General features: G+C 40.2%; 1 protein-coding gene across 4 annotated transcripts; it reads right to left on the reverse strand.

The window, feature by feature from the left end:
- Window positions 1-27,566, reverse strand: ANKUB1 (ankyrin repeat and ubiquitin domain containing 1). 4 transcript variants are annotated; one of them, XM_047727617.1, is made up of 6 exons: window positions 27,235-27,566; window positions 25,776-25,919; window positions 17,586-17,802; window positions 7,505-7,619; window positions 2,941-3,879; window positions 1-305 (listed from the first exon to the last, which is right to left on the reverse strand). In XM_047727617.1, exons 1-6 carry the CDS (start codon window positions 27,322-27,324, stop codon window positions 176-178), a joined length of 1,635 nt encoding a protein of 544 aa, XP_047583573.1. In that variant the 5' UTR covers window positions 27,325-27,566; the 3' UTR covers window positions 1-175. The 4 variants fall into 4 exon arrangements, with proteins under 4 accessions (XP_047583573.1, XP_047583582.1, XP_047583592.1 ...); XM_047727626.1 differs by lacking the exon at window positions 7,505-7,619 and adding an exon at window positions 13,877-13,934 and having other exon boundaries at window positions 27,235-27,459; XM_047727636.1 differs by lacking the exon at window positions 25,776-25,919 and having other exon boundaries at window positions 27,235-27,459.
- Between the last annotated feature and the right edge of the window lie 221 nt (window positions 27,567-27,787).

Raw genomic sequence — 27,787 nt, forward strand, 5'->3', positions numbered from 1 at the left:
TTACAGTGATGGAGTTCAAGAAAACATGATGTTCAACACTAAATATACTGTTGATAGTTGTGTAGCATTAGGACTGTTATTAGAAATTATAGCATTAGTTACTTGAAATGTTAATATGAGAACTGAAGTTTCTATTGGATCAGGTCTTTGCCCAAACTGGAGTTGTCATGACTTTTCAAAGCACAATTTCAGGAGGAGTTTCACATGCTGTTAGGCCTCCTTGTGTAGTCAGGTTAGAAATGCTCTTTTTGGCTAGAACTCTTGCTATTCCTAACTGCTGAAGCCATCGTTTCTCTTTAAAGGCACTGAAAGAAAATAAGACAAATAGTTTGTAAGGAAGTCCAATATTGTCTCTATTTATTGCTGAAATGATAGAAATCTCCAGGTTGATTTTGGAGCTGTCGCTAGCTTATCTTGTCACACAAGGTAAGTTGTAAAAATAGAAAACAGGAATCTTTCTCAAACTAGTTCCTTGTGAAGCATTGGAAATATTTTACCAAGGCAATACTAGAAATTTAGCACCAGCACCTAGAAACAGAAGACCACTCAATGTTATATAGAATTCTCTAGATAGAAACTTTTCTGTCTGTTCCCCCAGGCATCCTTATACATCATATATTCCCTGATGCGTCTCCCTCTCCTCCTTTTCCCCCCATCACGAAAACACATTTTTTTCCATTGGTAAGATATTAAATACCCTTTTACCATAATGCAATGAAACTTTATGTTTTATGGTAGCTCTTCTCTGGCTATATACTAATAAAGACTTGCAGATTTAAATATGATCACTCCTACTCTGTAGGGTATAAATGTGATTTACTACAGAGGGGCCCTCTGAGAGTCTGTCCTTTGTCATCCTAGAAGGCCTTGCTTACTGATTGGTTCAACTCACATATCCTTGACTCCTAAATCCTGACCCACACTTCCAATTTCCACATCTTTTATCTTCTTCCTAAACCTGCCCCCTTTCAGTGTTCCTGCTCTAACACAGTGACTTTGCTATCTCCTCACCATCTCTACACCTGGAAACAAACTTCCATTCCTCTTTCTCTCTCTGCTTCTACATCTAATTAGTGATCTAGTTTTGCAGATCATTCCTCAAAAGTATCTTTCATATTTGGATTTCCTCCTCTTCCCTACCTACTTCTGCTCTAGTCCAGGTTTTTATCATTCCTTGTTTCTCTTATTACAGCCTCCTAAATCTACAGTAGGCCTTCCACAGCTTCAGTAAGACTTCTTCCCAGTGACTCTTCCACACATCTCCACCAGATTTGTCTTCAAAAAGAAACATAAACTGCTTATATGACTTACCTGATAAAAACAAAAAGAAAAAACAAAAAAAACTTCTGTGATCTTCCTACCTACTTCCTAATAAATGGACTCTCCACGTGGGCACACAAAGAGATCTCAGCGTAGGTGCAATTTGCCTTGTTAGTCTCACCTTCAGCCAGTTTCTCCCTCTCCCCTAAAATGCCTTTTTAGGGGAGTAAGTAAGTAAGGGAAGTAAGATCCACTTACTTCTTTGAAAACTAAATTTCTCTCTGACCCCTTCACAAAGCAGTGCCCTTGACCATGTTGCCACCACTACCTGGTTCCTTTTGTCTGATGAAGTCCTTTAAATTTAAAGGGCATTCACTAAATCTATGAGAAGCAATTTTGCATTAAGTACTTTAGTGTTTCAAATATTTGAACTCTGTTCAAGTTTGTCTAACTCATCGTTAATGTTCTGGATTAACTCCTTGCTTTCCCTTTGCATGTTTGCATTCTGCCTAGCACTTATTGGGACATAATAAGCACTTTAGAATGTTTTAAAAGTACATTGTTTGCTTTCTAATGTGCATCTGTTGATAAAACTAATCAGTATTTCTTTTCTTACGTTTACAGCCTGATTTTAAGATGGCTATGTGATTTTTTCAACCAATCAATTTTTAGTCTTTTTCTAGAATTTTAGAATATCTCTTTTTATGCATTCTAGTCAGAGCTGTATCACAAATTACAAAGATCGAAGTTGGTAAGCAGTTTCTTCATCTTCTATCAATCTCGTGCAGTCCTGAATTTTGTCAGTTTTAGAGCCCAAATTTCTCTGACCACTAGGTGGCAACAGTTTAGGGGAAATAAAGTAGAGCCGAACCAAAGACCAATACAGAGAGGCAACGAAAACAATCTAGACTTGTTTTGTTCTTTCCTTTTCATTATGTTGAGTAGGGGGAAAAGCCGCTCATAAATCTATATTTCTACTGTAATATTAGCATCCAATTATACCTTATAAGTAATGGATGGGACCTGAGATCTGATCAGAGTTGTGTTTTCAGTGAAATCTGATGACCAATATGCAAAAGTTTATCTTATGAAATGAATATGCCTGAAAAGTCCACTCCTGATACATCTGTTTCTGGCTTTAAATGTGACAATGGGTTACGTTTTAAACGACCTAAAATATTAATATCAACTCTATCACACTGTCCAGTATAGATCTTCCCCAACCAGTATGTCTTGCCCAGTAAGTCAACTGAAGTCTTCATAGTTGTTCCTTTTTTCCTTCCCCTTTCATCACCATCCAGTCTTCCATGACACTTTTGATGCCTCTCTCCCATACTTCAAGTTTCCCCCTTCTCCTTTTAATTATAATTAACAATTTCTTATTAATTAAAAAAAAAGAATAAGCAAGGGAACTTGCTATTTGATACAACTCTTTGTACGGTGTCTCCTTTCTTTCTGCAAGCCTGAGGAGTCAGGTGCTACAGAGATTGGTCTGGCCGGTAAAATGGGTTTATTCAGTCCTAGACACAAGGCTAAGATGAGGTCCTTGAAGCCGGATACTGATGCACTGGAACAACCTGTACTACATTATATGGCATGGTAGGGCTTCATGGACCATTCCCTGCCCTAGACATGCCCTAGTAAAGGTTTGCCCTTGTATGTTTAAAAAGAAAACATTACCTGGCCACAGCTAAGCAGTAGATGGCGTTCTCCCTTGGAGTCTTACCACTGTGCTCCGAGAAACACACCAAGGAGGATTTGAGTAAAAAGTCCGCTTTGGGTGTTGCATAGTAAAAAGATGGGTGTGAGTAGCCCACTCTGGAAACTGGGGGGAGGGGGACTTGAGGGAGATACGTATTTTTTATGAGCTTTTCTTTTTTCCTAGCTGCGGCAGTAATTTTTTTCTGATGCTGTTGTTGATGTCTTTGTAATTCAGAGAGTGTACTTGCATCTACCAGCGGAGGCAATTTCAAGGTTTGTTGTTTTGTGTCGTGCTGTGAATTTGCCAAAGGATTGACAGGTTTCCGGCTTGCAGTTTCTTCCCTGAGAGGCGGTAGCTTGGCCACAGTGCTTTGTGAATCCTCGCACCTAGCCTTGTACCAGCTCTTGGAGGTCATTTTTGGTGTGCTGAAACCATCCACCATCACTGTGTCTCCGACTTTTGCCCCAGAGACCCTTGCTCTGCAAAGCTGGCTTTTATTAAGGTTGTGACTCAGGGCTCTGAGGACCCATTGTTTTATTTTAATATAAATCCTCATGGGGACTGAAATTTTCGGAAAAGAAACTGTGGACCACATTTTACTCAATAAATACAATACACAGTCTTTATGCTTGTGTTTAAAGGCGATGGTCAGGGGAATTTGTCCTGCTGCATTTTTGCATTCCAGGCACAGCACGCTGCAGTGGACAAAGGCCTTCAGAATCAACAGTTGGCCCATTTCTGCAGCTGCATGAATGGGGCATTTAGAGACATCTGCATGAAGGGCTTCATGGCACCATGCTCGACAGGGGTGAACACCCACAGCCTCTTCGGGCTGCACACCCTGCTTCAGGGCCCATTCAGTGAGCTCAATGTACCCATAAAAGGCGGCGATGTACAGGGCTACCTTTTTCTGATACCTGAATGAATGAAATAAGTAGAGGTGAGTGTTTAGGAAGTCAGCAAATGGATAAATGTAGTTACACTAAATAACCACAAAGCATGCTAGTTAAAATGTTTATTTCTTCCTAACTTTTAAGTAAAAAAATTCAGAAAAGGCATATGGTAATATATAGGTTAACCTGCACAGGTCCTGGGTGGCTCAGTTGGTCAAATGTCTGCTTTCAGCTCAGGTCATGATCTCAGAGTCCTGGGATCGAGCCCCCTGCTTAGTGGGGAGTCAGCTTCTCCCTTTCCCTCTGCCTCTGTCCCCAGCCTCTGCACATGTTCTCTATCTCAAGTAAATAAAGTCTTAAAAAAAATAAACTGCACAGGTCCTGCTTAGCCATATTATCCCACTATGCACAGGTAAATTGTTCAAAGTGCTTTTTTTAGAGTGGTTTTCTTTCTTATGAAACTCAGATGCTGAGGGAAAAATAATATATATATATATATTTATATATATATTAATTTTTTTTTTAAAGAGGGAGGGAAGGAGAGGGTGGAGGGGTAGGGGGAGAGGGAGAGAGAGAATCTTAAGCCCTGCACAGAACCTGACACAGGACTTGATCTCAGAACCCTGAGATCATGACCTGAGCTGAAATCAAAGAGTTGGACCCTTAAATGACTGAGCCACCCAGGCACCCCTCAAGCTTTATATTAAGTGGGAAAGTTTTGGAAGACATCCAGCACGAAGAAATTTGAATGTTTTGTGTATTTGTTTGTTTTGTCTTTTCTAACAATAGTGTTTATTTTGGGCTTCTCAAAGTCTCTACTGCTATTCTGACTGAAACCACTAGGTTGCGCCCCCACCAGCACTACCTCCAGTGCCGCAGTCTCCTAACTGGAGCTCCTCTTCTTCCCCTCAAATAACTTCCCACTGCAATCGAAATCCTAACTCCTTACCTTGGCTTACAAAGCCTCTCACAATCTAATCTGGCCGCTGCCCCCATTCCCACAACCCCCCTTCCCTGTCAGTGTGCTAGAGCCACACTGGCCTTCCTGCTGTCCCTACAATACCCCATAAGGCATAAGCTGAATGACTGGTGCAGGCTGTTTGGAGAGATAAGAATCAGGGAGGCAAACCTAGATAGGGTCCCGCTAGGTATATAGTGATACAGATACAGGATATATTTGGGCCCGACTCTCTGACCCCATCATAGAGACGGAGACAAGCTTGCCTGCTATCATCTGAAATCTACTGCAAATAAGCGACTCTCCTCTCACTGGTTACACACTCACCACACCATCTTTTGATGTGCATGTGGGTTCCTGTGTAAGGAAGATGACCTGCCCAGAACATGTGGGTCTCTGGGACCTACAGTTAGATTAGAATTGTGGTGGTTAGATTATAACTAATTAGAGCGATTACATTAATACACTGGCATTTTGGTTCACACATGAGTTTTTGTCAAAATTCATTAATGCAAATCAGCATCTCTGGATGGGATCAGTTTTCTTGATTTGGGGAGAAGAGCCCCTCCTGGATGAACTAACTGGCCCTTGCTTTCATCCTTAGCACTGAAGTTATGAGAGCTAGAGGCACTCTTTCACCAAGATTTACTGATGCTCTTTCCCAAATGTATCTTTTTGTAGTTTGTTTTCTTAGCCCTACCTCTGCTGTCATTATTAGCTTAGTTCCGGCCACTGTCAACCTCATCACGGTCAACCTGTCTCCTGCCTGCCTCTTTTCCTCACACTGCAACCAGGGCCAACGTTCTAATACTCAGATCTCATCCTGGCTTTTCTCTACCTTAAATATCTTCCCAACATTTAAAATATAAAGTTCAAATTCCTTTACATTCTTATGGGTAGTTGTAAGAGCTGGCCTCTTCTTATCCTTCTAGCCTCTGGCCACTAGCTCCCTCTCACTCAGTGATCCACCATGTGAAACTTGTTTCAGTTCCTTGAATCTGTTCTCTTGCCCCCCTGGGACTTTGTACGTGTGGTTCCATCTGTTTGGGAATATCTTTTTTTTTTTTTCTTTCTCCCTACTGTTTACTCAAACATTTAGATCTCATCAATTGCCTTTTTCAGGATACTTGCACCTGAACCACACGTTCCCATATCATCTTGCACTATGTCTGTGTCCTAACACTTTCATACTGACTAGTAAGAGCAACAACACCTAACATTTATGTTCTGCTTACCATGTGCCAGTCCCCCTTCTAAATTCCTATGATTGCTACGTCATGCAATCTCTAAAGCAGTTCTATGAGATAGATGCAATTATTATTCCCTTTTTAGCAAAGAGGAAACTGAGATACAGGATGATTATATAACTTGCCCAAGTTTATACAACTAAACAGGGATGGGGCTTTGAACCTAGACAGAAGGATCCTGGAGTCTGTGCCCCTAAATATTTTGCAATTCTGCTTCTGCAAGAATCGGTAACTTGTTTTCTGTTTCCCCTGCTGGACTGCAAGGTTGCAGAAGGCAGGGGCCATATCTTGTTTTTTGCTATATACCTAGGATCTGGCATAGTACATGCTCAATAGGTATTTGCTGATTGGGTAGCAGAATAGAATAAAAGGAGTTTTTTAGTTTGTTCATGTGTATTTTCTGAACTGTTTGATATATTTTCCCTCTTTTTTCTCTCCTCCCTTTGTGCCTCTGTCCATTCTATTCATACATGCATGTGTGTGTGTGTGTGTGTGTGTTTAAGCATGAGCCCTAGAAATTACTTTTAAAATATTGAATAATATGGGGCGCCTGGGTGGCTCAGTGGGTTAAAGCCTCTGCCTTCAGCTCAGGTCATGATCCCAGGGTCCTGGGATCAAGCCCCGCGTCAGGCTCTCTGCTCTGAGGGGAGCCTGCTTTCTCCTCTCTCTGCCTGCCTCTCTGCCTGCTTGTGATCTCTGTCTATCAAATAAATAAATAAAATCTTTAAAAAATATTGAATAATATGTAAAATTACAAAAGCTGGTTTTCTACTCTGTCACTTCTTAGAGCCCTTAGAGTTCTTGGTGCATGTGTGGGTTTCTGTAAAGCATGATTAAATCACCAGGAGGGAGCACTGTCCAAAAATACCAGTGAATTAAAACCGTAAGAGTAATGCAGCTTACATGTTAGGGTTGCTGCTGATGGCAGAGTCATGCTAACATGACCGTGTGCTTCTCTGAGCCTACTGCCCACTGCCTCAGCCACAAGTGTATGGCAAAAGTAGGTACAAAAGCCTTGTATTAAAACTTTGAAAAATTACTTGGCAGCTTACGAAGAGGGAGCTAGAATTTTCAGCCAATCAGTTAGCAATTAGTGCTTTTTAGAATAATTGAATATGAGGGTGGCAAGGTACTTATTCTGATAGGCTTCAAAAGTGTTGTGGAAACTCTGATTTCCAAACCAAACTGAAGTCACTTGTTGAAATTGTTAGCATTTCTTGAGGAAAGTCTACCTGAACTGCCATCTGTCACCAAAGGCTGTCAGCCCTGGTGACATCCCTGCTATCTTATCCCAGCAAATATCTCAGTAAGAACATCTGCTTGAGACATTCTCAGTGGAACCAGCATAGTGCAGCAACCCAGCCACAGAGTGAATTGCAGACTCAACGTCCTATAGAAGTTTAGTAAAAAAGTACTTAATTTAGCATTTGCCTTATCTCCGTACTTGAGTACTGGTCCTTCATTCGATAAATAGCGTTGCACTTTAAGTTTTTGTCCCAGAAGACAACCCATCAGAAATTCCTTCCATCCATCCCAGACATCCAAACGAAGTGTCGTGCCTGTGGATCAAGAGAGGTTGTTAATGGTTCCCGTCCCTCCCTGTGGTGTGGCAATCCATAAAACTTCTAAAGAGGGGCGCCTGGGTGGCTCAGTGGGTTAAGCCTCTGCCTTCAGCTCAGGTCATGATCTCAGGGTCCTGGGATCAAGGCCTGCCTCGGGCTCTCTGCTCAGCGGGGAGTCTGCTTTCTCCTCTCTCTCTATGCCTGCCTCTCTGCATACTTGTGATCTCTCTCTCTCTCTCTGTTTCAAATAAATAAATAAAATCTTAAAAAAAAAAAAACAAACTTCTAAAGATAGCTTTTTCCAACCAGAGGCATAAGCTAGATGCAAACTGAAAAGTAACCTTGGAATAAGTAGACCGGGATGCTATTTTCAGCTTAGGCCTTCATCGACTTGAGAAGACTTTTAGGTTCTGTGCCCTTCCATTCCATTATAATGCTGAAATAGTTTCTGCAGTTATCTTAAAACAGTCCTGTGGACGTTGATTCCATGCTGATATATACATCACCATGTAAACTCAAACCTTTATGTTGGAAGAGGAAACTAAAGAAACTGGCAGGACCGATGGGCTTTTGGGACCTGTAGCTCACAAACGGGCTAAGGGTGGAGTTAAATGATCCTTTCGTGTTTTTTTGTTTTCAAAGATTTTATATATTTATTTGATAGAGAGAGGGAGAGAGGGAGAGAGAGCATGAGCCGGAGGAGTGGCAGATAGAGGGACAGGGAGAAGCTGGCCCCCAAGGAGCAGGGTGCTCAATGTGGGACTCCATCCCAGGACCCTGGGACCATGACCTGAGCCGAAGGCAGATGCTTAACCAACTGAGCCACCCAGGCACCCCTGACCTTTTTGTTTTATCCATCGCAAGATAGCCATTGTGTGCAACAACACAAAAGTAATATGTTCATTTCTGCTGGAGAATTTATCACTTACCCTCTTCTGGTCTCCCTCTATGGCACCGCATTCCCTTTGTTCCTCAGGGTGGTGTTTTCAGGAATCTTCTTTCCTCAGCCTTCTCTTCTTTCTCTATGCATTCCCTCAGGATAAAACCCATCTCCTTCCTATCTGGCCTACCCTCACCTCGCACCTCCCTCCAGCCTGTCTCACTCACTCCATTCCAGCCACTCTGACGTTTCACCTGTCCTTCAGATACACCAAGTCCACTCCCATCGCAAGACCTGAGGACATACTTTCTTTTGCTTCAAAAGGTCTTCATCCTTTTCACAGGACAATGTCCTTCTTCAGTTTTCAATTCAAGCATTATGTCCTTACAGAAGACTGTTTTGGCCTCTACTGGCTCCTCCCACTCCATTATTCTTTATCCTATGACCTTACTTTAACTTCTTCCCAACTCCTATTATCAGTACTTGAAACCATTTTTCTTTTCGGAGATCTTTTTTTCATGTCTCCACTAAAAAAAAATCTCCTTCAAGACTTGCCACACAGGGACCACTGGATGGCTCAGTCGGTAGGCCTCAGCCTTTGGCTTGTGTCATGGTCCCAGAGTCCTGGGATAGAGCCCCACATTGGGTTCCCTGCTAGGCGGGAAGCCTGCTTTTCCCTCTCGTACTCCCCCTGCTTGTGTTCCCTCTCTCACTGTGTCTCTCTCTGTCAAGTAAATAGATAAAATCTTTAAAAAAAGAAAAAGAAAAAGAAAAGACTTGCCACACACCCTGGCACTTGGTAAGTGCTCATTAAATACTCGTTGGCTGACTAACAGGCAATCTCAGTGACCCTACTGGCTTCACTGACCACGCACATGGCCTTCATTCCCAAGTCCAAACCTCCACTCCAGGCCTCTGCTCCAGCTCCAGATTCCACCTGCTGGGGACATCACCATCTAAGGGATTGCCCTATGACCCCATTGCTCTGAAAGGCAACTCATCATCTTTCATCTCAGTTGTGACCCCACTATCTTCCTTGTTATCTCAGCTAGAGATTAAGAGTTGGTCCTCATCCTTCCCTTTCTTGCGCCCTATATCTGTACAATAGCTTAGGCCTGTAAAGTATATCTCGTGAAGATTTAAGAACCATTTCCTTGCCTCCATCTAACCAGCTCCATCCTCTTTCAGACCTCCATGATCTTTCACCTAAATCTACTTCTAGAAGCTACCACCAACCAGCCTCCCCATCTCTTTCTTCTGGTTTCTGCTCAAATGTCACCTCCTCCTCTGGCTAACCATCTAAAATAGCCTCCCTCTATATTACCACATAACTCTGTTACCATGTCCTGTTTTTGTTTTTTATACTTTAGAGTTCTTAAAATTCACTATTTTTCTGTTGATGCTTATGTTTCCCACCAGACTGCAAACTTCAAGAGGTTAGGACATCTTGCTGCTCTTGCTCACAGTGTAATGCCCACTTTTCTCAATGGTGCTTGGCTCATGGTAAATAATCAGTAAATATTTGTTGAATGAAATTCTACCCTATTCCCCAAATCCATTTTGACCATGTACTGACCTCCGAACCCTTAGCAACCCAGAAGCTCTCCTGCACTTCTGGATACACATCAGGGTATTTCTGGCCTTCAGGCTTCTTCTTTTGCTGCTCTTTTGGTCTCTGAACTCTTGTGATTCTTCCCCCACACCCTCCTTCTAATAGTTTATGATGCAACATAAACTGGTATCACCTCCTCTGGGAAGCTCTTCTTAACTATGTCCTTGTTTCACCTCTACAAATAGTTAAAGGAATCGCTCAACTGGCCACCATGGTGTATGTTGAAACTCTTGATCATTGAAAATAGATTTCTGGGGATGTCTGGATGGCTCAGTTGGTTAAGCTTCTACCTTAGGTGGGATCGAGTCCTGAATTGGGCTCCCTGCTTCACGGGGGACCTGCTTCTCCCTCTCCCTCTGCCTGTCACTCCCCCTGCTTGAGCTCTCTCTCTCCTTTCCTGTGTCAGATAAATACATAAATAAGATCTTAAAAAAAAAAAAAGAAAATACATTTTTGTTTTGGAATTGCTAGTTTGTAAACACTAATAGAGAACTCTCTGAGCTCAAGCATCATGTCTCATCCAGTCTGTGGACTCTGTTCTAGTTATGCTTTTGGGTTGCAAGGAGGCCCTCAAGAAAATGGAGTTTATTATACTGAGACAGTGGCCAGATCTGCTGTGCATTAGGAACAAAGACACCTCTCCAGATGGGCAACTCCCCATCTCTCCCATGGGCTCCGGGATCTCTCTCTCTCTCAAGCCCTCTCTATCTCTTTGTGTCTTCTTTCTTTCTCTGCTGACAGGCTGCCCTGCTGCTCCCTTACAGTTTCTCTACTACTGTAAATGCAACATTGCTTCGCCACGACCCAACCTTTCTTCATGGCACCATGCATTTTCTGCTATACTGGTAACCAGTTTTATCTGTCTATATTTCCCAGTTTGAATTCACAAGACTAAAAATAATTAATAATAATAATATATTGAATATAAATAACTAATATTCACTGAATGCTTATTATATGCTCTACATTATTCTAAATACTTTACACGAATAAGCTAATTTAAAATTTACAACAGGGGTGCCTGGGTGGCTCAGTGGGTTAAAGCCTCTGCCTTCGGCTCGGGTCATGATCCCAGGGTCCTGGGATTGAGCCCCACATTGGGCTCTCGGCCCAGCAGGGAGCCTGCTTCCTCCTCTCTCTCTGCCTGCCTCTCTGCCTGTTTGTTCTCTCTCTGTGTCAAATAAATAAATAAATAAATAAATAAATAAATAAATAAATATCTTTAAAATTTACAACAGTCCTAAGTGTGGTTCATATTATTCTCTTCATTTGACAGTTGAAGAAACTGAGGCCCTATGAGATTAAGTGACTTGCCTGGGTTTTACATACCCAGTAAGGAGTGGAATCAGGAGTTGTACCTTGGCAATCTGGCTCTTGTGCCTACATTCCTATCCTTTATGTTACCTTTGTCTCCAAACAAGAATTTAATTGGCTGATGTCATTGAACAATATGTAGATTGGCTGGCTGCCTTTGAATCAATATGATGGCATTGGCAGTAGGACAAGGCTCAGACACATAGTAGGTTCATAATAAATACTTGCTGGTATTTACCATCCTTGACACCATAGATTTAGTTTCTCTAAAGTTTCTTGTTGTACTTAATTTTCTTATTTAAAGGTTTGATTCCTGTGGGTAGCACTGGAAGCAAAGGACTTTAAACACTGTTCAAATTGCATTTATTTCATCTCTTGATTTAAAAGTGATTTGCTGTTTGTAGTTTACCATAAAATTTACCCACAGATGAGTATTGAAAAGTTTGCTTGGCACTGTACCCCAGCCTCCTTTGTCTTCCACATCTGGGGCCACACAGCCTCCATTTTGAAGAACCAGCCAAGCTTTAGGCCCAGAGAATAATCTTTTTATTTATTTATTTATTTATTTATTTATTTATTTATTTGACAGAGAGAGATCACAAGTAGACAGAGAGGCAGGCAGAGAGAGAGAGAGAGAGAGAGGGGGAAGCAGGCTCCCTGCCGAGCAGAGAGCCCGATGTGGGACTCGATCCCAGGACCCTGAGATCATGACCTGAGCCGAAGGCAGCGGCTTAACCCACTGAGCCACCCAGGTGCCCCAGGCCCAGAGAATAATCTTAATTCCACTGAGAGGGAATATGTTAAGATTCCAGGCTCAGGTGGGAAGTTGGTGTTCCTGTTCATCCTGCTTGGATATTGTTCCAGTTCTACTAACTTGCCCGATTCCTCCTGACCAAGCCCCCACCTAGTGCCCCAGAATATGAGTGCCTGTATCCTACTCTACCTTTTGGGTTTCAGAACTGAGGTCCATCTGTTCTCTGAGCCTGGAACTGAAGTTCCTACTCTGAACCCCAATCTCTGGGGTTAGATTTCTGTTACATGTTGTCAGAGCCTCTGATGTCAACAACCAGCTTTATCTAGTTTTTCACCTCTTATGTCATTTATTTATTTATTCATTTGCTACCTTGATGCTATGCTATGATTCACCCACCAGGTCCCTGCTGGATCTCCCTGAGGTTACCCTCTGCTTTCCTGCCTTTAGCTGCAGACTGATCTGCCTGCCTATCCCGGAGCTCCCACCAGCAGTACTTATTTGAGACTAACTTTCCTCTTCCTGGCCCCTCTGCCCTTCCCTAAGTGGTCGTCTAGACTCAGGATCTCAGCTCTTCCTAGCTCAACCTGTCCACTGTTGATGAACCCTGATTTTGAAAACTACAGAGAAGCCTATATGATTTAAATCCTCATCAGCAGTAGAACACCTCCCATCAAGCTCTGAAATTTTATTCTGCTTTAATACCCTATCTGGGAGCAATTGTTACAGGTTTTGTAACTATTAATTTCAGTTCCTTGCAATGAAGCAGTCCTAATTCCTCAAAGAACAAAGGTAATAATGGCTGGTTTTTCTCTTAATGTTCAACCTTTAAAATTTTATTTTTAAAGATTTTATTTATTTATTTTTGTGAAAGAGAGAAAGAAAGAGAATGACCACAAGCAGGGAGGGAGGGGCAGAGGGAGAAACTCCAATGAGCAGGGAGCCTGATGTAGGATTCAATCCCAGGACCCTGGGATCGTGACCTGAGCCAAAGGCAGACACTTAACCAACTGAGCCACCCAGACGCCCTATCCAGAGAACGTCTAAGCACATTAACCAGCACCATTTATTGGATAATACTTCCATCCCGATTGGTTTGTAATGCCTCTTTGTCACATGTTAAATTCCTTTGTAAGCTTAGGAGTTCTGTTGGAAAATAGAAATTTACTTGAAAAATGGTGGGGTGCCTGGGTGGCTCAGTGGGTTAAGCCCCTGCCTTTGGCTCAGGTCATGATCTCAGGGTCCTGGGATTGAGTCCCGTGTCAGGCTCTCTGCTCAGCAGGGAGCCTGCTTCCCTCTCTCTCTCTCTCTCTGCCTGCCTCTCCGTCTACTTGTGATCTCTCTGTCAAATAAATAAATAAAATCTTAAAAAAAAAAGAAAGAAAAATGGTACATTGCTCCAGAAAATACAGTTAAATTCTATAACTGAATGAAAGTAGAACTAATGAGACTTAAGCTTCAGGACCTTTCACTACATGAGTTTTTTAATTCTCTATTCTTAATTTTGGATTTTTTTTTAAAGAAGACCCCCCAAAATTGTATATATCTACAAACCCTGGATCTGCTCACTTTCTGCTTGCAAACCCATCACCGTGGCAAGCCATGCAGGAAAGCAGGTATGAGCAACAGTGTGCATTCTAGGGAGTTGTTTGCAACCTCTCCCCATGTGGTCCCTCTATCCCTGGGGGCATACATACTTTGAGGTCAATATTTGCCTATCTGATATGGAAATCATTTCTCTGGTGTGGGTTTCCCCTAATGAGAAACAAAACAAAACATTGATCAGAACTTAGAGTACCAATAAGTAGATATTGATAAAAGCATTCTGGGTTGGCACTATAAATTGTTGGAAAGAACCCAATCCTGAGTGTGTGATTACCGTTTCTTAGCAATATGACCTTGAGCAGGTCACTTAACTTCTCTGAGCCTGTTTCCTCACTTGTAAAAGGAATTAAAACAGCATGGTAGATCTCCAAGGGGCCTAAGGACTGGTAGAAGGGCCTTGGAGCCAGCTGAGATTTCAGGGTCTGAACTCCCAGGACTCTGCCCACAGATTGATTGTGATTGCTCACTCTGGCCATGAATACATGCCATGAGGCCTTTACCATTGGGGTATACCAGTGGCAGCATTCTGTAAAGGGAAGTCATTCATTCATTCACTCATTTGTTAGGCACACCTTGTTCCAGAAAGGATTAATGTCAGTTTTCAAGCATATAGATAATATGGACAGAGTAACTAGCAGACAAACATGTAGATAAGCAAGAGGAAAGCAAAAGGCAGGATAGAGATTTAAGAACATGAAATGAGGCTAAAATGAACATTTGTCCCATATACAGTGGTATAAGAAAAAGGTGTGTGTGTGTGTGTGTTGGACCTATATGATGTGCCACTAAGCCTCAAGTCACAAAATCACATGTAGTAGGGAATGTTTAGCTTTGATAAATTCTTGACAAGTTAATCATTAAATATTCTACACCAAAAAAAAAATCCCTTTATCCTCTTATTACTCATCTTCTTAATCCCTACAATCTTTCTGTCTCTATCCACTTTATTAAAACTGCTCTCTCTGGGTTCACCAATGACTTTTAAGCCAAATCAAAAGGTTTTTCTCAGACATTGTCTTTGGTCTTTTACCAGCATGGTAAAAACTCTCTCTCCTTTGTCATCTGTGACAATGCAAAGTCCCACCTTTTCTCCCACCTCTGACAGCTTTACATGTCTCATTTTCTGACTCCTATTAGCTGTCTACTTGCCCTGACTTCAGCATGTCCTGACTACTGGCCCTTGGCCCTTGACATGTCCCTCTCTGTATAGACTCTCAAAGCAAAGCACCTCTCATAGGGCTTAGTCCCTGACTCCATGGCAGGACACCTACAGCAACATCTACTAACTGAACTCACCACTAAGCCCTCACTCCATGTTTGTCGTGGAGGAGAATCGGAAGACGTCAGTTGAACTTACAGCTTTGCCACTAAGTAGCAGAGTAACTTTTAGAGAAAGCACACATTCTCTGCCTTTCTTTAAAGTTTAGGCCCCAAAGTATAAGCTCCTTTTCCCAATTTCACCACCACAGTCCTAGTGTCAGAGACTTGGTGCTTCCCTCTTAAATGTGATTCAGCCTGACATCCTGTCTCTAATTTCTGGGTTTCTCAGATTTGCCTCTCTCTTCCATTGCTGGTGGAGCTAGTTAATACTGGGATTCTCAAAAGTGCCCGTTGGCATAACACCTTGCTTCTCCTAACTCTTTTCTGTATTTTATGCTGCTTGCTGCCTGATTAAACTTCTGCTAAACACTTCTGTTCCAGAATGTGCATAGCTCTGGTTGCCAGCATGTGAAGCCTATGCTTTGTTGCCTCACCCCTAAGACCCTTCTCAATCTGATCCCAGTTGTGTTTCTGATTGGTCTCAGTGAGTCTCCTCTGCTTTTCAGAAGTCTCCTGATATTTGTCTTCCCTGGATTAAGCCCATGTTCATGAACCTGTGGCTTGTGTTTTTCTCCTGGTTTAGAAGCCTGGAATGTCTTCCCTTTCATATGACCATATTTCCCACCTCTTTGTGTGCTCATACCCAGCATTCTCCAGAATGCTTTCCTTAAGCCCTTCAGCCTTCATTGAGCTGACTTACTATTAGAACTAAGTATATGTGCAGGCCTTATTTCTACCACCTTGTCATGAATGCTCGGAATGCAGAGGCAGTTCTGTGTGTTTTTATATGAGCTAATACATGTAGTGACTAACTGAGCTACATAAGTCTTTGATTTTCAATATGAGCTTGACTGCTTCTCAGAGACCTTCTATTTTTCCACTGCTTTTGGAGAGGGGTCAAGTTTCAAATCCTGATAGTACCAGGGATGACTTATTGACTGGGAAAGGGAGAAATTGGAAGGTAGGCTGATCAAGAACCTCTTTACTCTCTAGTTAAAAAAAGGTGGACTGGCTGCTTGAGGAATGATAAGGATGCTTTAGGCAAAGATATGAAGCCAACCAAAGACTTTTCCTCCCTTCTCCTTGAGGCTCTTCTTTCCTTGCCTTTCCTCCTATGCCCTGTGCTCATGGTGGCCAAAGCAGTCTACTCTGGTCATGCTTGAGCCCCTAACCTGACATTTGAAAACCCTCATTCCTAGAGGGTCATTTTAGGAAGCCTGTGTGTTGTCCTTCACACACCCTTAACCATCTGGAACATTTTTGTTTTCTTTACATCTGTAAAAATTTGGGGTTGGGTGAAGCCATTTCTAAATTGTCTTCTAGCTCTAGCTGTAAACTGTTACATCATGATCTGAGCAGCATAGGCCTAAAGAGCCGTCACCTGAATTTTTTTTTATGTATTCTTTTGTGTTTCATTAAAAAACTAGATCATAAATTGCTTGAGAACAAATGCCTCTTGTGTGTCCTTACTCACATAAGTCCCCACCATGTTCTGGGCAGGGCTGATTCCCTGGCAAGCATGCAAAACAGTATGTGCTTTACTGTGAGGTACCGTGGGGACAAATCCTAGAACATCACTTCCTTTGATCAAAAACAGGGATGATAAATGATGTCAAAGTTTTGAGAGCCTCAATTAAAAATATCATGAAAGAATAAGCAGATATAATAGGAGAAGTAACAATAAATGCAAATTTAGCAGTGTAAAAAGCAAACCTGCTTAACTCAACAATGTTTACAAACCCGACTATAAAATGGGAGAACTCAAATTCCATTGCAACAAATGTGACAGCCCATTACCTTAATGTCTGCTGATTGTCAGCAAAGATTCATTCACCTTAAGCAAGAATCTCTATAAAGTTTGAACCATTTTCCTATAGGGTTGAAACAATCAGACAGTCCTTTGAGTTTGTTTTAATGGTGTATGGCTACAGCAGACACAACGTGGAAGTAGAATATTTAAAGAAAGGTTGTAATCTGCTGATCAGGGATGAATGCCAACTCACTAATCTGTCCATCGGGGATACTGTACAGTAGCCACTTGCACTATTTAAAATATTAATATAACCAACAGTGTTTTAAAATGAGATTGCATAAAGCAAGCTCAGGACAGTGTGTGTATCATACGCTACCACTGTGTTCAAAGGAAGAAAAAGGATATGTACTTGAACTTGCTTCTGTGTATTCTTGCAATATATTTTGAAAGAGAAAAACATAAACTGGTCTGAGTCTTGCTCTTCTAGCCTGAGGATATTAACCAGTTATCCTGCTTTGAGTAAAGAGAACAAGACATGGCAGGTTTATGGGACATTTCTTATTTGTTAGTCTAAAGACCCAGATACCAGAGAGGGGCATGGATCATTTACACCCCCACTGAGGTTTCAGAAGTTTTAGTTTGGAAGGAACTCCTCCATTTTTTGCCCGTCTGGTACCAAAGAACCATAGTGCTGAGCAGTAGCTGGTATTGAATATGGTGGGCAGTACCGATGTCTATCTGGTAGTCCCTCAGGGTGTTGCAATCATACATCTCCAGTCCTTCTGGGGTCCGGAGACAGAAGACACTCACAGGGAAGCCACATCTCAGAGCTACCAGGGTTCTCAGATCAGACACTTTTTGACCAAGAAGGGAAATGTTCTCCATCATTGGCATTGTCTCTTGGGTCACAGCATTAAACACATAGAGAGTTGGCTTATCTTCTTCCTAAGGGAAAAGAAAAAGAGGAAACTCAGGAATAAGCACTGTCTAGGGGTTGAAACAAGGGAAAACATTTGGAGGGTGGCTCTGAGTGCCTCTAACTCCCACGACATGGGGGCTAAGGATGAAAGCGAAGGCCCGCTAAGTTCCCAACTCCTGGTCTGACTCCTGTTCTTCCGTCCTGAAACTATTAAGGAGTCCTCCTGCTTTGAGAAAAATGAAGGAGACTTGGCAGGGCTTCGCAACATTTCTTCTTAGTCTGCAGACCCAGAAACATAAGAGGAGTGTTGATAATTATATCCACACTGCACTTATGGAGGTATTCGTTGAGAAACAACTCTACCATCATGCTGGGCTCTGATTTGGAAGTACTATGGTTTCTAAACCCTCAGTCAATTTTTAAAATCCTTTCTGAGAGGTTATCTCTGGGGAGTGGAACTGAGTTCAATGTTGTAGGGGGGATGTTTTACTTAGCATTTTATGCTTTTCATTTTCCGTATGGTGTAACCTAAAAAAATGTGTATTTACTTTTACTGTTTAAAAAGGGAAGTTCTAAATATAAGTGATAAAAATTTCCCCCTTTTTTTTCTTTTGCAATATAAATAGGAAAGCAAGTGACACTGATACATCTCAAGTCAAGTTCAAATGGAAAGTTTGGGAAAAATATTAATCTTCCTGTTAACAACAGATGAATCAAGACACACCAAAACTAGAAACATGGCAAACCAGGAAAATGGGAAGTGGGCAGAGAGGAGAAGACTATTAACATTTTCAGTTTTCGAACCAAAAAAATGAAACTGCATGTACTTCCTCTTCATCGGATTCAGGGCAATCGTGTTTGTCTTCAGTGGCCTCTTGTCGGCTTGGCAGACGTGTGTGCTCGGAGTCGCCCCTGTCATGTGGGAGTCTTGGAGAGGCGCCGTAAGCAAGACTCACAAGTGGGCATCAGGCCTCTGGGTTTTCGGATCTGGGGTGAGGGGCGTTCCTAGCCAGTCATTTTTCTCTTGTTCAGCTCTATTCTATCCTCCCCCTTTCTCCTATCAAAATTTGCCTCCAGATTCCCCCAGGAGTCCCTCCCTGCTTCAGAATTGTAATACATTACATTCATTCCCCTCCTCCCAGATCACACATTGCCATAACATAATCAACATGCAGATCTCTTTGAAAGAGCCTTTAAAGAGTAATGAATGTTACAGCTGCAGTTTAGGCTGCGGTGCTTTGATCTGGGGCCCATTTCAGTGACTCACATCGCCAAAAGCAGGTTCCGGCCCTCTGCTTCCTGAGTCTAAAGTGCTTAGGACAGTTTTTCTCAATAGCTTCTCATAAACTCACTTAATAAAAATTGGAAGGACATAGGACTCACTCTTTCCCTTTCAATATGCTTGCGCTTTCCTATGGCTCCATTAAAGTCCATCCTAAATCCATGTGGTATTTATAAGCAGGAAGAAATCCCTTCAAAAACTAATAAAAAGATAGCGGGTTGGATAAAATTATATTTTAGGCAATAGCTTTTCCTTATTTCTTTGATGGTTACTCTGATTTCTTGCTAGCCCTTAGTACGGATACTAATTTATACTTAAAATTAAATGTGTAATGTGCAAACAAAGTAGCAAAGGCCCAAGTCACTCTTCATAGCGAACCAGTAACTACATGATGTTAAAAAAGTAAGTTCAAAAGGAGCTTCTCAGAATACTAATAAACATAAGCATCTATAACTAGGTATATGTAAAACTCTTAAGTAATAAGGGAGAACTGCAAAACATATGGGAATGTTTAGATGAAACCAATAGTGCAAGTAAGAAAATATATTTGTTATTAATGAAGTTATGTTCTTAAATTGCAAGAAAATTAGCACCTACAGAGTTTTTTTTTTTTTTTTTTTTAAAGCCCCCAGGAACTTCCCAGGCCCACTTAATTCATGATGTATCTGGAACATAGTTCCCTTTCTACTATTTTAACTCTATTTATCCGCCATTTTATAAACCTCACTTTTGTGAGAAAATGCATTTTAAGTTCTAATGAGGCACAGCAATTGGGAGACATTTCTTCGTGTTGGTTATTTGGAGAGGGAGCACGTTGATGGGGATTAACAGCAACTTGTCAACTCACCTTATGCACATAATAAAAGGCATCTCTCTATCTATGTGATACCTCTCCTCAAATATTCTAAATAAGGAACACTGGTAGTTATACTAAAGGAAGCCAGATGTTATTAAATAAATAATACCATCAAAAATCATCATTGAAGGGGCGCCTGGGTGGCTCAGTCAGTTAAGCGGCTGCCTTCGGCTCAGGTCATGATCCCAGGGTCCTGAGATCGAGCCCCGCATTGGGCTCCCTGCTCAGTGGAGATCCTCCTTCTCCCTCTCCTTCTGCCTGCCTCTCTGCCTACTTGTGCTCTCTCTATCTCTCTGTCAAATAAATAAATAAAATCTTTTTTAAAAAATCATCATTGAAAATACATAAAATTAGGCTTTCCCCTTTACAAATAAACCAAGAAATCATGGTAGGAGGTACATGTCTTACTTTTTTTTTTGGCTTGTGACTGAATTGTATTGTTTGAGCACAGTTTATTTCGGAGTGCTTTTTTATTATTAACATATAATGTATTATTTGTATCAGGGGTACAGGTCTGTGATTCATCAGTCTTTTTGTTGTTGTTGTGTGTGTGTATATATATATATATATTTTAAATTAACATATAGTGTATTGTTTGCCCCAGGGGTGCAAGTCTATGAATCATCAGGCTTAGACATTTCATAGCACTCACCCTAACACATATATAACTACCCAATATCCATAACCCAGCCTATCCCTACCTTCCCACCACCCAGCAATCCTCAGTTTGTTCTGTGAGATTGAGTCTCTTATGTTTTTGTCTCCCTCCCGATCCCATCTTGTTTAATTTTTTCCTTCCCTAGTCCCCATGACCCCGCCCTGACTCTCAAATTCCTCATATCAGAGAGATCATATGGTAATTGTCTTTCTCTGATTGACTTATTTTGCTTAGTATAATACCCTCTAGTTCCATCCATGTCATTGCAATTGACAGGATTTCATTTCTTGATAGCTGCATAATATTCCATTGTGCATCTGTGTGTGTGTGTAGGTACCACATCTTCTTTATCCATTCATCTGTTGATGGACATCCAGGCTCTTTCTATAGTTTGGTTATTGTGGACATTGCTGCTATAAACATTGAGGTGCAGGTGCCTCTTTGGATCACTACATTTCTATCTTTGGGGCAAATACCCTGCAGTGCAGTTGCTGGGTCATAGGGTAGCTCTATATTCAACTTTTTGAGCAACCTCCATACTGTTTTACAGAGTGGCTCCACCAGCTTGCATTCCCACCAACAGTGTAGGAGGGTTCCCCTTTCTCTGCATCTTCGCCAACATCTGCCATTTCCTGACTTGTTAATTTTAGCCATCCTGACTGGTGGGAGGTGGTATCTCACTGTGGTTTTGATTTTTATTTCCCTGATACCGAGAGATGTTGAGCAATTTTTGATGTGTCTGTTGGCCATCTGGATGTCTTCTTTGCAGAAATGTCTGTTCCTGTCCTCTGCCCATTTCTTGATTGGATTATTTGTTCTTTGGGTGTTGAGTTTGATAAGTTCTTTATAGATTTCAATACTAGCCCCTGATCTGATATGTCATTTGTGAATATCTTCTCCCATTCTGTTGGTTGTCTTTTGGTTTTTGTTGACTATTTCCTTTGCTGTGCAAAAGCTTTTGATCTTAATGAAGTCCCAATACTTCATTTTTGCCCTTGCTTCCCTTGCCTTTGGTGATGTTTCTAGGAAGAAGTTCCTGTGGCTGAGGTCAAAGAGGTTGCTGCTTGTATTCTCCTCAAGGATTTTGATGGATTCCTGTCTCACATTGAGGTCTTTCATCCATTTTGAGTCTATTTTCATGTGTGGTGTAAGGAAATGGCCCAGTTTCATTCTTCTGCATGTGGTTGTCCAATTTTCCCAACACCATCTGTTGAAGAGACTATCTTTTTTCCATTGGATGTTCTTTCCTGCTTTGTTGAAGATTAGTAGACCATAGAGAGTTGAGGGTCCATTTGTGGGTTCTCCATTCTGCTCCATTGATCTATGTGTCTGTTTTTGTGCCAGTACCATACTGTCTTGATGATTACAGCTTTGTAATAGAGCCTAAAGTCTAGAATTGTGATGCTCCCAGCTTTGGTTTCCTTTGTAAACATTCCTCTGGCTATTTGGGGTCTTTTCTGGTTCCATATAAATTTTAGGATTATTTATTCCATTTCTTTGAAAAAAGTTGATGGTATTTTGATAGGGATTGCATTAAATGTGTAGTTTGCTCTAGGTAACGTAGACATTTTAATAATATTTGTTCTTCTAATTCTCGACCATGGAATGTTTTTCCATTTCTTTGTGTCTTCCTCAATTTCTTTCATGAGTGCTTTATAGTTTTCTGAGTCCAGATCCTTTGCCTCTTTGGTTAGGTTTATTCCTAGGTATCTTATGGTTTTGGATGCAATTGTAAATGAGATCAACTCCTTAATTTCTCTTTCTTCTGTCTTATTGTTGGTGTATAGAAATGCGACTGATTTCTGTGCATTGATTTTATATCCTGCTACTTTGCTGAATTCCTGTATGAGTTCTAGCAGTTTTAGGGTAGAGTCTTCTGGGTTTTCCATGTAAAGTATCATATCATCTTCAAAAAGTGAGAGTTTGACTTCTTTGCTGATTTGGATGCCTTTTATTTCTTTTTGTTGTCTGATTGATGAGGCTAGGACTTCTAGTACTATATTGAGAACTGTGGTGATAGTAGACAACCCTGTTGTCTTCCTGACCTTAGGGGAGAAGCTCTCAATTTTTCCCCATTGAGAATGTTATTTGCTGTGGGTTTTTCATAGATGGCTTTTATGCCATCTCTATCCCCACACTGTGAAGAGTTTTGATCAAGAAAGGATGCTGTACTTCATCAAATGCTTTTTCTGCATCTATTGAGAGGGTCATATGGTTCTTGTCCTTTCTTTCATTAATGTAGTGTATCACGTTGATTGATTTGTGGATATTGAACCAAACTTGCAGCCCAGGAATAAACCCCACTTCGTCGTGGCAAATAATCCTTTTGATGTACTGTTGGATCCTATTGGCTAGTATTTTGGTGAGAATTTTCACATTCATGTTCATCAGAGATATTGGTCTGCAATTCTCCTTTTTGGTGGGGTCTTTGTCTGGTTTTGGGATCAAGGCAATGCTGGTCTCATAAAAAGAGTTTGGAAGTTTTCCTTCCATTTCTATGTTTTGTAACAATTTCAGAAGAATAGGTATTAATTCTCTTTAAGTGTTTGGTAGAATTCCCTGGGGAATCCATCTGGCCCTGGGCTCTTGTTTGTTGGGAGATTTTTTATTACTGCTTCAATTTCCTTGCTGGTTATGGATCTGTTCAGGTTTTCTGTTTCTTCCTGGTTCAGTTTTGGTAGTTTATATGTCTCTAGGAATGCATCCATTTCTTCCAGATTGTCAAATTTGTTGGCATATAGTTGCTCTTAAAATGTTCTTATAATTGTTTGTATAATTTGTTTGGCAAATTTTTAAACTTCGCAAAAGCATGTTGTTTACATCTTGATATGTCTAAGTTGTGCAAAATAAATGAAGAGACTAGCTTTCCAAGATTCTCAGAAGGTAGAACTAACTGCATGAAGTAGCATAGTTAAATAGGAAAGGTACTACTTAAATTTGTATATATCTAATTATGCAATAAAGCAACAATATGACTTAGAATGCAGCCTTTTGTTACATAAAATAGATTAGATAGCTTAGAACTGGTCTGACTGCATTCTCTGAGGCATGGGATATTTTCACGTAGTATTTTTGTCATTGTAATCCCATTTTAGACTACTATTATGCATACTTAGTAAATAGTGTGGAATTTTGAAATAGGCCTCTTTTTATCATTTAATCTAAACAGGAATTAAGTCAGGATGAAAAACCAGTATTTATGGTCTTTGCAGGTAATTTTCTTCCTTCAGATTCAAGATACTGTTTTTCTTCCCAAAACCAGTCATATGAAATTTTCTAAATGTGTTTCTACTGGAGAAGGTGAAGATTAAGATCACTAAGATTTCCATGGAACATGAACGTTTTTATTTAAACCCTGTGTGTTGGCCAGTTCTGTGATGCATAATTATATTCTGCCTCTCTTGAGTAAACCCATTTTACCTCTATACCCTATTTTTTTCCACTGAGAGTTTAAACTCCGGGGAAAGGTCAGAGTTCAGTGCAAAGATAGCTTGCACCACGGTGATAGATGATGTTTTATTGGCAGAATTTATGGAATATTTTTATAAGTAAAACTATGAAATATGTTGCCTCTGGGGAGGGAAACTGGGGGCCAGAGGTGGGAGGAAGACTTTTTACTGTATATACTTTTTATATCTCTTGTCATCTATGTGAATGTACTACCTATTCAAAAATAAATAAAAGTTAGAATTTTAAATTAAGGGAAAGAAAGCCAGTGCTGAATTAAATAATAGTATACTATTCATACTCTTAACACACATTATGTACATCCCTGAATAGCTGTGGCTCAATCCCATCCCTCCAGCTGCTCAAATATCAGTAATAAACTTGTGCCACTCTCTCTAGGTAAGCAAGCAACAAACTCTCAAACATCATTATTGGCACTGAAAAATTCCAGGATACTTTAAAGGGTTTATCCTATACAGTACCAAAAACATGGTATATAAATATATTTAAATACATAAGGAAAGACATTTAAGAAATGAGATTAAAAAAAAGAAATGAGATGGAATTTAGTCTGCCTAAAGTAGTATTATACTATAATTTTCTTAGTGTCAGAAGGAGAAAAGAAGAAATCAGAGTTGTCTTATTTATCTTTTTGATAATTAAACATTCTTCAAGAATACAACAATAATACATGAATAAATGCTCATAAAACATTACAAACACATGTACAAATATGTTATTTTTTATTTACTTAAATGGAATCACACAATGCTAATTTTTCTGTGTCCTGTTTTACTAGTTAGTAATAACTATCTTAGATTTTTTTGAAACATAGACTTCCCACTTAGTCAATCAATGAAATATATTAAAAAACAAAAAAGTTAGCTTTGGCTATCATAAAATTTTTTTTTAATACTAAAATGAGAAAATTAGTGCCCCATTTAGCAGACAATGTGTACTTAGTTACTTGGTTCCTTGAGTCTCATGTTTTCATATAGAATAAAGAACTAGTATTGAATAACGTTTCTTCCCTAGAAATCAATGCTTAAACTCTTTAGGTCACCTGTGTCCTTAAGAAATTGTCAGAAATTAAAAATAAACAAAAGAAGAAGAAATTTTCAGAAATTAAGGATCCTCCACCCAGAAAATCTCTATGCACATAATTTTGCATATTTTGTAATTTTAGGGTTTCGTAAAGTTCTTAAAACCCATGCAGGGACCCCCAATTAAAAACCACTAATTAAGGACACTATAAATGGAAAAGGCTGTCTCCAGGTAGGTATGTACACCTAATTCATGAATGACTACTCTGGCTGAATTTGGATGTAGAAATTGCCCTTTCACTCTTATTGTTGCTGAGAATTTCTTACCTCTCCTCACTCCCCTGCTCTTAATCCATTGGGGACCCAAGGAAGTGATTGAATTTTCTTTCAACATCAATATTTCAGATCCACCCCTACCCTCATTCCAGTATTGGTTCATGAGATGTTCTGGGATGACAGTTTGGGGCAGCAACAGTGGGACAGAGGAAGGAAGGGAGATAAGGAGTTAACAAGGGAAACTCCCTCTAGTCTCTACACCTTACTTCCCGGTACATCAGAAATTGTGCATAAGACCAGTTAGACAAATGGAAGAGAGGAGAAAACAAGAAGAGAAAACTTCTTCCTAAGTTATGAAATGACTTTTGTTGAATTATCCACAACTTTATTCAAAATGAGGTAGATATCTAGAACAATTGTTATTCTGATCATCATACCTTAACAAAGCATTTGAGAGTTGAACCAAAAGATATTCCAACATCAGCAAGACTCCAGCTGTCCTTTAGGGCTGCTCCAGCATATATTAGCTCCAGATACCACCTGCCTTGTTCATCTTCAGAGAGAGGAATGTGGAAATAATCCTTAAAAATCAATAGCATATTATGAAAACAGTATATCTCGATGTTACTAGACTCCCAGTAATATAACCTCTCTTCTTTTACATTTTTTTCCACTGAGCATTATAAAAGTGTTTTGGACAGATGAAGAAGTATGAGGCAGGGGTTCTTAACTTGGAGCCTATAGACCTCTCCAGAAGGTTATGAATAGGGTTTAGATGGGAAAAAACTATGTTTTGTTTTTATTAACTCTGAATGAAACTGAGATCTTCTTTCAATTATGTATGTAGGCAACAAACTAAAGAAGCAGTAGTTGGCTATACCTATGACTTCATCACCAATAGGAATCACAGATTATTTTTATATCATTATAGTTGTTGCAAAAATCTCAAAATATACTGATCACTACTTTGAAATTATAAGTTATTAGATGCATTGCTAAAATTTGATAAGGTGTAAATAAAGAAGCCCAAATGTACTATATCACAAATTTGTTTTTTAATGTTTGAAAATTATTTTCCAATATAGTTGGTTTTCTTTTCTTTGTATGTATTTTATTGTACGCATTTGAAGACATTCTGAGAAGTCTATAGGCTTCACCAGACTGCCAAAAGGATTCAAGACATAGAAAGATTAAGAGCCTCTGTGTTAGAAGATCTAGGTTTCAGTAATCACAGTAATCTCTTTTAACTAATGTAACTGTGATTCAATAAATGCACCTTACTAGATGGGAATAATCATCTCCAAGTTAAATACCATCTGATAGTCAAGACCTAAATATTTGTCTTAATTTCCTGTATTATTTCCTTATGAGAACGCTACTGAATCCAAATTATTTCTTATTCCAGTTCTGTAATTGTAGGTAAGCTGGTCAACCTCTCTGAGCTTCAGTCTCCCTGGGTGCAAAATGAGGCTGTAGTTCAGGGTTGTTTGAAGTCCTCTCCACCTCCAAAATCCTTTGTATCTTTACAGTTGCTCACTCACCAAATGTACCATCCAACAACCGGCATGCTCTACTTAGCTAGTTTAGAGTTAATGTCATGTTTTTGTCCTTTTATGAAGAACAAAAGGACAGTGCACAACCCACACACTTCATAAGGAGAAGTCAATTTTTTTTTCCTGAGAATTTACTGACTCAGTTTGCTTCCTGTCTAACACCTCCATGGTTACTATCTTCTTATCAAACTGTTGTATAAGCAAATAATGGTATTTTCAAATAGTTTTAGTTTCCTCTTTGCTGAAAATGTATCTAATAGTATCTCTACCCCATGTATAGTTTAAAGCCATGGCGTAGTTAAAATTAGTAGACATCTTAGTGGCGTGGGGACAAAGTACATACCTTTATCATCAGCTTGACAGCTTCCACAGTTTCATCTGTTGCAACATCAAATGGTTCAAAAGATCCCTCAAAGGCTATGAAAATTCTCATTCTCTCAAGAAACAAAACAAAGCAAGCAAGCAAACAAAAAACTCCAATCCTACAACTTTTTTCAAAGAATTGGGTAGCTGGAAAAATTCTATTTCACAATTATGGACAAAGATGATGGCCAGAGGCAGCTGTTTCCATCTAGCTTGAAAGTTGAGCTGAGAGAATGTGAAGAGACAAGTCCTGCTATCTGAGTACTGGGCAACACAGACAGCATCTGTATTGGCGGAAATGTTTTCTCCGCCAATGGCAGGCAACAGCCCCTTGTTCCTATAGTACAAAAGTACAGAAGCTAGCAAACTTGACAATGGTTGGGGCAAGTGTGAACAAGCACCAAACAAGTATTGCAGAAAGGCCACACATAAATTACACTTTTGTGATGTGACCATCATCCAGGGACTCTTGAATCTCTATTCACTCAGTACAGATGACTGAAGGACCCTTCAAAATAGAGATGTGATTGGAA

The sequence above is a fragment of the Lutra lutra genome, chromosome 1 (assembly GCF_902655055.1).
Source record: "Lutra lutra chromosome 1, mLutLut1.2, whole genome shotgun sequence".
NCBI lineage: Eukaryota > Metazoa > Chordata > Mammalia > Carnivora > Mustelidae > Lutra > Lutra lutra.

Excerpts from the sequence above, each read along its gene's own strand:
- ANKUB1 (XM_047727617.1), bottom strand. The coding sequence starts at position 27,324 with ATGAGAATTTTCATAGCCTTTGAGGGATCTTTTGAACCATTTGATGTT. Across the intron at positions 3,880-7,504 it reads AATGAAGGACCAGTACTCAA|GTATCAGAAAAAGGTAGCCC; the intron begins GTACGGAGATAA and ends TCATTCATTCAG. Across the intron at positions 306-2,940 it reads TACTGCTTAGCTGTGGCCAG|TGCCTTTAAAGAGAAACGAT; the intron begins GTAATGTTTTCT and ends ATTTTCTTTCAG.